General features: G+C 43.7%; 1 protein-coding gene across 1 annotated transcript in view; it reads right to left on the bottom strand.

Moving 5' to 3' along the window:
• Nucleotides 1-280: 280 nt before the first annotated feature.
• Nucleotides 281-12,698, bottom strand: part of LOC120839979 — a 57,745-nt gene continuing 45,327 nt past the window's right edge. Inside the window, 3 exon segments of the mRNA XM_042293609.1 lie at nt 281-301; nt 3,959-4,091; nt 8,132-8,275. Coding sequence (XP_042149543.1) covers nt 281-301; nt 3,959-4,091; nt 8,132-8,275 — 298 coding nt within the window.

The following is a 12,698-nucleotide window of genomic DNA, read 5'->3' as shown; positions in this document are numbered from 1 at the left end:
GTGAATACCCCTGAAGTGTCTGTACGAACAAGTAACCTTCTCGAGTATGCGAACATGACATCGCGGATCTGCAGAGATGTCTGCGTGACGTCAAGGACAGATGTGGCGTCACGGGCGATACCTTGACATCTACTTTGTTTAGATAATATTTTGCCATTTCATTTTAAACTAAACACTTGTGTTTAAACAAAACTGTTGTTTGTCGTTTTATTTTATTTTTTCATAAGGAACGTTGTTATTAGGGGCTTTGGAACCGCGGTCGCCTCCATCCTCCCTTCAATCAACCCTTGGTGCAGTATATCTGTTTCACCAATGACGTAGAGATTCATCTCCAGCTGCATATAATATAGAGACGGCATGCACTCAAAATAAATCGGCTCACAAACAAACTCTCGGTTTCTTGCCGTCTCCTCAAATAAACTGCGTTGACTGTTGAAGCGCTGCACACTCTACTACACACAAACTGCAGTCCTGCATTCTTGCATTTCCCCACTAAAGTTACTGGGAAGATTTACCTGCTCAATAGAGCGGGAAACCTTTACACGCTGATCGGTGGAGCGCCACGACCCTCCACAAAGGTGCCGGGCACACGTCTCCGACCGCTGTGCTTACTGCGTACAAAAAGGGCTCCCTCTATTACCACCTTATGATATCATAACAGCGTCACGCTCTCCGTCGCGATCCGCGATCTTGGCGGTGTAGGATCAGCGGTGGAGGATGCTGCAGACGCCTGCTCGGCCGCTCGCCAGTCCACAGAATCTTGGGCAGCCACGCGTTGGGACGCCGCGACGACCAACGTTACTATAGATCAACGTCGGCGACGACGGCGACACTCGCGTTTCCTCGTGCTTTTCTTTTTTTTTTTCCTGTTCTTTTACGTCCGACCGCCAGGTTCGCGACATCCGACAGAACGACACTCCGGCTTGTGTGACGTCATTTGTTTGTCAATCTCTGCAATCCAAGTCGAGACCTGGAGCTGGCCAGGCCGCTCGCAAGGCTAGCGAACGAACGCGCACTAGCGGCGTCTTCGTTGCGGAGGGCGTAGCGGAGGTGGAAACACGGTCTACGATAACTTTCTAAGAGAAAATTTAAAATATAGTGATACACATAACAATAAGGTTATTTCCATCGATCACTGTGGGGGACCCAAGCACTAAAGCTGTAATATACAGCTTGACAAGTCCTCCTGCCCCCACAATGAGCAGTATCAGTTTGGGGAGAGAACACAGATTAAAAGCAACAACAACAACAACAACAACAACAAAACATACACACTAAACGAAAAAAAAAGTTTAAAAAACAGGCAAGCAACATGAATCATACGCTTAGAAATACTTAAAATAAATTCGCACTAACATGCAAATTAAAAAAACAAAACAAAACATGTGAGTCTTTTCGAAAACCTTGCGTCTGAGGGTAAAGTTATAACCATACCCTACCCGTAAAACAGAGTAATGGAGGACAGACAGTTGGAGAATTATGGCTCTCACTACCCAAGTATTTAAATATACTTTGTATAAATACTCTGGATATAGATGGTCTAACACTTTTTTTAAACATGACATCGATTAGATTTCACATGATAGTTCTTATTTAAGTCAAGGGTATGAACGTCATTTGGTACGTCACATAGGTTTCTTAATATATTTTTGAAACAACAAAAATTTATATTGTTGAAGGACTTAAAATAAGTTGTGTTGTGTTTAGGTTTAGACAGCCGGAAGTTAGTCAGCCCCAAAGGGATTTCGGTGTTTCAGCTGTAGATGAGTGATTTAGCCAGTGCAGCACAACCGCTAGCCTGGGGTCCTTAATGTGCGCCACGCATTAGTTATACTCAGGGATGGGAAAAAAACAGGCAAATATGTATCGAAATACACATACAAAATATTTCGTCAAAAATGTATTTCATTACAAATCTAATTACATAAAAAAAAAGCATTTAAGTACAAGATAGAAATATAACCAAATGTATTTGGTCTCCTCCAAATACTTTTCCAAATATGTTCCTCAAAATTTGCGTCAGCGACTTCAGGGCACCTGCAACGGGTTTCTGGGTATCTCATTTTAATTTTGCATTGCACACTCGGGAGTTAGTGTGCGAGGCTCTAGTAACGTAATAGAAATATAATCACAAAAAATGTAATCAGCTTGGACGTAATAGGTGAAAAAGTACAGAGCTTCAAGCAGCTTTTTTTGTCGATTACATTTTTGTATAGACCAACAAAGAACCGAGACGACCAAGACGCGCAGCACTAGCTAGTGAATTTTTTATTGTTGTAACTCGCACCATTTACGGAAATCTGGACGACCCGCACATTTAGAACGTTCCAGGCAAAATATGGATGGATATCAGGCTGGAAAGCATCACAAGTTGTCACAGGCACTTATTTAGCCAGTCTGCCTGTGAACGTCGATTTCGTCGTTATTCTTGTCCTGGACTAGCACGGTCGTAATCACAAAGTCAATGAACGCTTGTGCTTGATTGAGAGACACTGCGTTCGGTGCAGAACGTAGTTTTCTTCCTGCTCTGGACAGTGACAATAAATTTGAGGGATGCATTTTCGCCCACAAAATTGTATTTAATTACAATTGTAAATGAAATACCCATGTTTTAGTATTTAAATACACACGTCAAATACGTTACCCAATTTGTAATTAAATACAAATGCAAAATACACAAAGTATTTGATATACGTATTTCAAATACAGGGATGGGCAGTATTTCAAATACTTTGTGTATTTCGCATTTGTATCTAATTACGAATTGGGTAATGATTATGACGTGTGTATTTAAATAATAAACGTGGTATTCCAAATACAATTGTAATTAAATACAATTTTTGGGGCTAAAATACATCCCTCAAATTTATTGTCATTGTCCAGAGCAGGAAGAAAACTACGTTCTGCACCGAATGCAGTGTCTCTCAATCAAGCACAAGCGTTCATTGACTTTGTGATTACGACCGTGCTAGTCCAGGACAAGAATAGTGACAAAATCGACGTTCACAGGCAGACTGGCTAAATAAGTGCCTATGACAACTTGTGATGCTTTCCAGCCTGATTTCCATCCATATTTCTGCCTGGAACATTCTAAATGCGCGGGTCGTCCAGATTTTTGTAACTGGTGCGAGTTGCAACAGTAAAAAATTCTCTAGCTAGTGCTGAGCGTCTTGGTCGTCTCGGTTCTTAATTGGCCTATACCAAAATGTAATCGACAAAAAAGCTGCTTAAACCTCTGTACTTTTTTCACCTATTACGTCCAAGCTGATTACATTTTTTTTGGGATTATATTTCTATTACGTTACAAGAGCCTCGCATACTAACTCCCGAGTGTGTAATACAAAATTAAAATGAGATACCCAGAAACTTGTTGCAGGTGCCCTGATGTCGCGACGCAAATTTTGAGGAATGTATTTGGAAAAGTATTTAGAGGAGACCAAATACATTTGGTTGTATTTGTATCTTGTATTTAAATGTTTTTTGGAAATGTAATTAGATTTGTCATTCAATAAATTTTTGACGAATTATTTTGTATTCCGATATATATTTGCATGTATTTTGCCCATCCCTGTTCAAATACTTGTATTGGAGATACTGCCCATCCCTGTACCTTATATAGGTCTTATATGGCTCTTATATGTTATTATGTATCTTGCATATTTCATATGTGTTTATCCGGCACAAGAAATTTTTCATGAAAATGGCTTTTTCACTAGGGACCCACTATCCTCACAATCAACGCCAAGCAGAACTCGGCTTGGTTCTGATGCCACTGCAACTCCCGCGCATGAAGCAGACGACTTGTTCTTCGAATAGCATTCGCTAAATTTCGCAATAGCTGAGACACTAGGCGTACATTGGGGCTGACTAACTTCCGGCTGTCTGAACATGCACACTCATCGCAACTACTTTCTGTTCCCTGGCCGTCTTAGGATATTGAAGATATGGAAACACTTACCTTATGACAGTATGTCCATGCCGAATTATGGTACGAGCAGACTTCATCCGGCGTTAGTCCCACACCAATTAATTTTTTTCTCCCGAAGATTGGTGGCCTCGCGTAATTAGGGTTAAGACAGGTGTCGCCCATGCTGCGCGAAGTCGACATATAATGTTACAAATAGAAAAATCAGTTCCGATTGCCAATACCTCAGCAACCTTGCCATGCGCAAGAAAAGCAAGCTGCACGCTGATAAGATATTTCAATCCGAATGTCTTTTAGGTTAGGCTACGTCTATGGCGACAGTACTTTTGGTAAAAAAAGAAATACAAAAACGCGTACCGATATTGTATTTTTATGAAACAAATGAGTACACTTAAAGTATATGTCAAGCATGCCTTCATAAGCTGAAGTATATACTGCTGATCTGCACTAGGGGGCTGAATGGAGCATTGAGTAAACAGTTATGAAAACGCCGGAGGTAAGCGGCTTGTCCCGGAAGTGAGCGTTTGTCAAGCTTTCCAACTCTATCAATCGTTTGTACAAACAGTGTCCAAGGCGCTGGATTTGCTTGTGCTCTCGCCAAGTGACTGCTTGTTGCGCAATAACAGCTCATGCAGGCCCCAAAAAATCTTCTGGGAAGTAATTCGATGAGTGTGAATTTCGAGATTCTAGTTGAGCAAGTGTGCATGCCCCACGTTCAAATGCCTCATTCTCGGGATTAAATGGTGAAAGGTGTTATTAAAACCGAGGCAAGAATTTAAGAAAGCGTGAACTAAAACATCGACTAAATGCACCGTAAACCCCAGCAGGCACTCAACTTTCGGGACAAGCATCGCACGTCCGGTGACTTTACTCGCGCCAGGCTCGGAGCGCCATCCAGCCTTCTAAGTAGAGATCAGTGAAGTATAAACTTCTCAAATTATTTTAGTATACTTCGTATTTTGGCGTTGCGGCCCAGGCGTCGGCCCAGCCTGGTAACTAAGGTGATTTATGATCTAAAATCATGCTTCATGTATACTTTGCAAACTGTTCTAAAGAAGTGTCAAATTAGTATACTTTCAGTGTATTGCACTGTCAAGGGTATTTTGCTAAGAAAAACGTCAAACGGAAACTGAAAAGCGAGACGACAAAAACATAAGGCCTCCAAAACCTCGTCAAATAGGTGCCTTTGAAATATCCTATCAAGCAACACTGGCGCTCCCCATTTCTCGGGCAGGGGAGCGCCTGATAATATCAGAGTCCTTGCCGAACGCACTCGCTCTCGATACGAAGTGGGCCGAGTTCACTCCTAACGCCGAAGCAGCCCTCGTGTCCAATGCACGCCTAGAGGATGTTCCCAAACAACGGCGGACTCGAATAACGGTCCATTTCAGTAAATGTTCGTCTCAGGAGGTTCTGCTATGAAGAGATAAGGGAGCACTTTTTGTGGCAACCTGCTACAACCGCTTTTCACCCGACTGCGCGGTCGGTAAAAAATAAAACTCAGAAACTCGTTTTCTTTTCTTGAAAAACATCGCGTACCATTCGAGATACTAATGTTTATTTCAAACATGGTATCAGCAAGACGATCATGTGCGCAACCTTAAAAGCTATCCCATACAAAACTGTCATGGTCGGCTATAGAAAATTCTTTGTATGGTCGCCTTTAGCTGTTTGGCCCAATTAGCTAAAGAATTTTCTAAGGCTGTCTTTAGCATATTTTTTATGGTCGTCTTTATAGGCCTCCTTAGCTTTGTTTATGGCCCTATCACTGTCCAGTCAAAGCGCTTTTCGGCTTTTCTAATGTCTGGCTCTCTGTAGCCAGCATGCTATAGCTGCCTATAGCTTTTTCTTTGGTGCTTTTAGCCATTTATTCGGTCTGCTAAAGAAGGCTGCATGGGTTTTCCAATGACCCTCATCAGCCAGCACACTCTAAAAAAAGATTTTCAATTTCCTCCAACAGCGTTCCAGGCACCGTAGTTTGGGTACAGCACAGATATTTCTGCTTTTATTTATCACGTTTGCGGACAGGAATCATAACGCGCTATTGCGCAGCAGAGGGCTGCAGCAACAGCGTGCTGAACAGCGAGGCGCCGACCCACGGGTTTCCAGACGATGAGAAATTCCGAAGCGTGTGGATCCGCCTCGCGTGTTCGTCGTCTCTCGGGCGCCAGTGAAAACCGATCGCATCTAAAGTGACCATTGTCGCGATGAGAACTATGAAAGGCGACACACTGTCATCGCGTATCTGAAGGTCTTTCTACCAAGAATATTCGTTTGCTGCCAGGGGTTGTGCCGACTACTTTTTTTTTCTTATAAAAAGAAAATGAACCGCACAAAAAGTGAAGCAACCTGTTAAGTGAACAGGCTAGTAATAAAACACATAATAGCGCACACCTCCAAGTTCGACAATCGTTAATAAAAGTGGGGCCTTTCTTGGTGACATCGACCCCCTTCAGATTTTGTCGGGCGGACGGTCGGTCTGTCGGGTGGTTCGTACGGTTCTAGCCCGAATCGCCTGTCCGTAACCGTGTGCGAGAGTGACTACTCGTCCTCGCTTGCATTTTTCGAGTCCCCCTGGCAGTCAAAATCCTCATCCTCTCGAGTTCATAGATCAGGGGTGGTCAGGCTGACCCGGCCTAAGAGCCGCAAACACAGCCACGAAACTTCCAAGAGCCGCGGGGGGGGGGGGGGGGGGGGGGGGGGGGGGCAAACTTTTGTCCAAATCAATAAACAAAACTTGAGCTACTTTCAATCTATCCGAGTCAAAAGCCGTCCAACAGTACGTAAGGTAGCAGTAGCATAAGCCGACCACACCGCAATCTGTCTTTCGATTTAAAACGCGTTCTATTTCTCTTTTGGGGGAAGTGTTTGTGTGTGTGTGTGTGTGTGGGGGGGGGGGGGGGGGGGTAGGGTAGGGAGCCGCGAGCCGCACTCTAACACGCGAAGAGCCGCAACTTGGCCACCCCTATCATAGATCATGGCAAAACACATCGAGGACTGCAAGAGCCGAAATTAATGCGTCAAGACGGTCGTCAGTCCTCTGCCACTCCGAAAACGCGAGATTGTATCACGCAAAGGCCAACGAGTGGCGGCGCTCATAACCACGCCAGCCTTTGGCTGTGCTGAGGAGCCTGACGTCGGGATTGCAACGGAGTTCCCGTGACGTATCGCACGCCTCGATGGCCGATTCCGAAGCGCTGGCTAGAATCGGACGCTTGAAACGAAAACTATAGCCATCCGCTCAAAATACGAACGTGCGACTGTCATTTACGGATATCATATAGGTCATATTTCACCCATTTCGGAAAGGTTTCCGTATATTTAAATTTTCGTTTCTGTACCCGCTTAAGAGCTGTACACACAGTACACGAAAAATACTGTCGCAAAAAGAAAACAAAAAGCAAAGCTTTTTTTTTCTTTTTTAAAACTTGAAAAGTTGCGGAGCGCGCGTCCGTTTTCGGTATGAACATTAACCACACAAACAGCGCGGCTTTTTCCTCATCTCCTCGCATTCGTCTCTTCCCCTTTCGTTTTTTCGGATGGTTGGGGACCGCCAACAACAGCGGAAGCATCGACGACAGCCAGCAAAGCTTGAGACTGGCTGCCTGGACACACACGATAAAAAATAAGTTTCCAACAAAACACACACAGAAAAAAAAAATTGAAAGAAAAAGACAAAAGTGGATCGAAAATGGAGGACCTCCACTTCTGTTGCAGATGTTGTGACTGCAGAAATTTCGTCCTGTTTGAAGCACCCCGTGGTCGCAGCATTGAAAAAAAAAGTAAATATTAATAGATGGACAGTTATCTGGCAAAAACTAAAAATGAAAGCGCAAGTGATCCACATGCAGGTGGATCACCTGCGTGTAAATGCCCGCAAAACATTTTTGTCTTTCGTTTTCTTTCGTTCTTAGTCACGTAGGTTCCTTATCTGGTACGGAAGACGAAGAAATTATGAAGCCTTTCAACCTAAAATATCCGTGAAAATATCGGTGAGGCAAAACAAGAATGTGTGGCACTCTGGCGAATATTTTTTTTTAAACCTTCCAGCGGCGTGGAGGGATGAAAACAATGTTTTAACGCGCACCAGAAGGGACTACATTCAAGATGGCTGCGCCCTCGTGGAAAAGGTCTGAAAAAACACTTCCTTCTGCGTGTCACCTATTTGCACATCACCCGTTTAATAAAATTCTTACATGCATTTACCGTTTTTTAAGAGTCTCGACGATCAAATCTCTTGAACAATTAGAAAATGTGAACGGCACAAAAATTTGTCCAGTGCCCATGAAGAACCCGGCGAAGTTAGGGCACGGTACAGCATCCAATCTTCCGTCATACTCTGCACCTAGCCTGCGAGACGAAGACGCTTTTGAGTTTGTGCGCAGCTTCAACTATCTGCAATAAATCTGCCGACTAGAAAAATTCTTCATCAAAAGATTTGCTAGCCTCGTACTGAATTCTGTCCCGTCACAAAAATAAGAGCAAATTTTGGAAGTAATAGCTCGCTTTATGCCTTAGTTAGCAATTTACTCAATTACTAATGCGGCTATGTGAGCTTGCTATACTCGCTTTACTTTTAACAACGAAACGCTGTTTTAGTAATTTGTAAATCTCTGCATATATACTACCCCAAGATCGAGAGTGTGTTGGAATATGCAATAACAAATAAAAACAAAGGTCGAGGACGAAACAAGACAACAGGAAACATCCTTTTTCTTCTCTTCGATACTCACTGATGAAGGAAAAGCAAGATACGTCTTCTGTTGTCTTGTTTCATACATGTTTGCAAGGCCTCTGGGGCACTAGCTTGCTCTACCAAGCCTAGAAACTAAAAAGAAAACATAAATGATTCCCTCCTATGCCAAAGCATTTCTGCTACTACCAGGAGGCCATGAGGGTGATGGCCATGATGACCTTTGAAGGATCGGATAAAATAACTAAAACAATACCCCCCCCCCCCCCCCCCCCCCGGCGATGGAGTCGCCAAATTTGCTCTGGTCAAACTTTGTCCGCGTCACCCCAACACCGGACCCACTGGGGGACCGGATTAAGCCTTTGGTGTGCCGGAGCCACGCGGGAGAGAGTTCCCATTTTCCACTCTCCCGACCGTGCCCTATACCTGCGCTGTTTAGTTTTACGTTATCCAATTTTCCCTCGATAATTTTCACCAATCTTCTAACTTCCTCTTTGTGACTGTAACAAATTTATCGTCAGTTCTTCCACCCCCGCCAGCAAAACTCAACACCCCCGCCAATTCCGTCACTCCTTGTGAAATGGAGGGGCGAAACCCCGCGCATTTCAATATCAAGTGTTCTAGCATCTCGGTGTCACTATGGGATCATAATGTGTATCACTTCAAATTTAGCCTAGTATGACTTTTTCATTAACATTCCCGTTCTCAACTCGAACAGCAAAGTTTTTCCACCTGGATTATCAAACACGTTTTCTTTTCTTACGTACTGTTTTCGTGACCTGTCTATTGTTAAAGCTTATTCTTCTTGCACTCCTTCCTCCCACATTTTTTTCTGCCTATTTCACTACCTTTTCCGCTGAACTCGTCTGCTTAGTATCATCACTAGTGTTTCAATGTCAGCTTTCGGGTTTATTTTGCCCGCTTTGTGTTCAAACTGTTTATATATAAATACTCGAATACTTCCCTCGCCTACCGGTTATCCCCCATTTAAGTGAACCTTTCTTTAGATTTCTATTGGAAGAAAGGTTAACTAAACTTTGGATGGAAGAAAGGTTAACTAAACTTTGGCGAACGGTTGCAGCCTTTCTAACGGGCGATAGATTGCGCCACATAGCCTAAAAAAAAAGCATGATCCCTCCCCTTGTCCTTCTAAGCCAACTCCCCCCAAACCCCTCTATATTTCTCTAGCTATCCCCAGGCAGTGTGGGATATTGCAAGAATAATCTTTGGTGAATAGGGCAAAAAACTACAAACATAACCCCCCCCCTCCCCCCCCTCGCGAGGGAGTCCCCAATTTTCAGCTTGCCAAACCTTATTGGCTTTACCCAAACCCTAGGCCCGCTGGGAGACAGGCTTGAGACTTTGTGACCGGAGCCACGTGGGAGGGAGTTTAAAGTTTTTTCTGCCCGCCTGTCCTCAGATGTTCTAGTTGGCTGTACGTCATTCAAATTTCTTTTCATAATTACTAGCAGATTTTTAAGCTCCGGTTTGTTAAACTCCAGTCTAGTATGCAAACCTTCCAGCCAAATCCGTGACCCTACCAGAGGGCGGGAGCAACATCCGCTAAATGTCTCATTTACAACTGCACCAGTACGCTCACTGGGGCTGACCGACTTCCGGTCGTACAAACATACACACAGCATAATTACTTTTACTAGTCCTCAATGCTCCTGTTCCAGCATCAAGTAATAACGAACTCCCCCCTGAATAATCATAACAATAATATTTTCTTATGTCCTGGTTGTGTCTTTTACAGACCTTTTTTAAGCACGCCGCCATCTTGACAATCCCTTCACCGACGACACCGCCTAGCGGCCTAAAACTTGAAATACCCGTTGAAACAGTGAACTGAACAGCGCACAAAAAGACGACAGAAAGAAGGAACGTCCATGTTCCTCATCTCTGTCGTTTTCTTTTTGTGCGCTGTTCTGTTCACTACGTCATCATACCAGTTCGGCCAACTTACAACACTTCTGCAAATACCTGTTGGTTGTGGTGGCACAGCTATCTGGGTAGGGAACGGTTTGGGTAGGGAGGAACGTGGCTAGACTTGGCTATAGTGGTCTACAATAACTTGGCTGGAAATCGGCCGGAACTTGGCCGGCTGAATCGAGCTGCCTATTGACAGATTATCACTTTATCTCCTCGAAAGAACGAGGACGATGGTGGCGAAGTGTTTTAATTGAATTTCCACAAAGAAAGAACTATATGAGCAGTTAAATATAGTTTATGCTGGCAAGCTCTCGGCATTTGATAGCTTCATTTTGAGTGGTGGAACGCAGACGTTTTCATACCCTTCACGTGCCATGGCGTAAAAATATACACTGCAGCGATAACCTAATCGGAGCACCGGCACCTGGTTGGAATCAGTTTCCTTGCCTTGGACTAAGTAGTCGTGAGCAAAAACGTGTAATGAGTAACATGCAAAGACCTCCCAATTCATGCTCACAATCGACTGACTTCATGAATAAGGATGCTTGGGGAACATGTGAAGGTTGTCTAACGTATAAGTTTGGGCTAGTTGGTATTTCATGATTAAAAATTAAAACAGCGCAAGCACATGGACAAGAACAGGAAGGTTGTTCGTCTACCTTTTTGTTCTTGTCCAGCGCCATGTTTGTCTACCTTCTTGTTCTTGTCCGTGTACTTGTGCTGTTTTAATTTTTAATGTGAAGGTTAATGACATTGCAGCCACACTCGCGCAGCAGCTTTTTGTCCTCATCGCACACTTTCCGCAATTGTTCTTATGCTTAGTAGTATCATTCCTGCATCCGACGACGACGCAGTGAAATACAGACAACCGTTGACTTTCAAAAATTCTAAAGCAGCAAAAACAAAGCAAAAAAAAAAGAAAAAGAATAGAAAACATTATGACCTGATTTACGTGTTACGTACACAGCGCGACACTGTTAGCGCGAACAAGCGATCGCCGGTTTTTCCAGTTTTTCTTTTTGAAACCAAGGGATGTCATCCAAGTCATCATCGCTACGGAAAGAGCTCATTTAGTTCTATAATGTAAGCGATGAAATTTCGTGTTTGCTAATACCATTTAGAAGTGAAATGCAAAAATGCGCCGATGTCGTGTTCGCGCTAACAGTGTCGCGATGTGTACCTCTCTAAGCTTCTTCGCCCTTACCCTTGGCGGTTGCATACACTATGCCAGCGGGCCATCCAAAAATGCACTGGGTCGGGGGTGCGTCAGTTGCGCGCTGCTAGTTATGCGACAAATATCTATACCATAGGTTCCTGTATACTGATAATTCCTGCCCATTCGCCGGTTGCCAGCTATCACAACAAGGGCGCGCCACTTTCCAACACAAGGCAGAAATTGTGAACGACATGATTAGGCCTCTTTAGTGCGTTCTTGCATCCTTGGTGCTGTTTTGGGCATTTGGCACGGCGTCTGTAAATCGAACTTAGTATGTATATTTTTTTTTTTTATTACGCTTTTTGCAACAGTTTAGGTAGACTCGCAAACGAAGGTGCCGGGGATGTCATTTCCCGAGACTCCAAGCAACATTCGGGACCATAGAAAATACTAAAACCCGTTAAAAAAAAAAAAAAAATGGAAAGACTGCGTATTAAAGTTTACCTTCTGCTACTAAATATATTGTGTGTATGTTTATACAACCCGAAGCTTGTCAGCCTCAATGGGCGTCTGGTGTCTTAGCTGTAAATAAGAAATTTAGCCAGGTCAGTAGAAAAGCTAGCCTGGGGTCGTTAACGTGCATCGTGATACACGACCGCACGCCGGTACGTCTAGTCAAGAGTATGCAGTGGACACGTTTTTCCGACGGACATTAAAGGGAAGTTGAAGCGGTTCTGTACTCAAATAAAAACACTTAAATCGTCTTCGTTTGGCTTCCAGGAACCCGAATATAGATTTTTTTTTATCTGCTGCGCGGAGGTTGTAGAAAAATGTTTTTTGAAATCACCGCCGAAGCCCCTCCTCCCCGGAGCGTTACGTCAAAAAAGGAGTTTTCGGAATCTCCACTCTTGCGCATCTTCAGCGCCTACCAAAGCTAAGCACGCGCACTCTTTTCTTGTTTTCGGAAAGATTAAAAAAAAGAAAAAAAAAAA

The sequence above is a fragment of the Ixodes scapularis genome, unplaced genomic scaffold, assembly GCF_016920785.2.
Source record: "Ixodes scapularis isolate PalLabHiFi unplaced genomic scaffold, ASM1692078v2 PGA_scaffold4__175_contigs__length_147842914, whole genome shotgun sequence".
NCBI lineage: Eukaryota > Metazoa > Arthropoda > Arachnida > Ixodida > Ixodidae > Ixodes > Ixodes scapularis.
The sequence above is the reverse complement of the archived record's forward strand: the minus strand, read 5'-3'. Positions and strand labels throughout refer to the sequence as shown.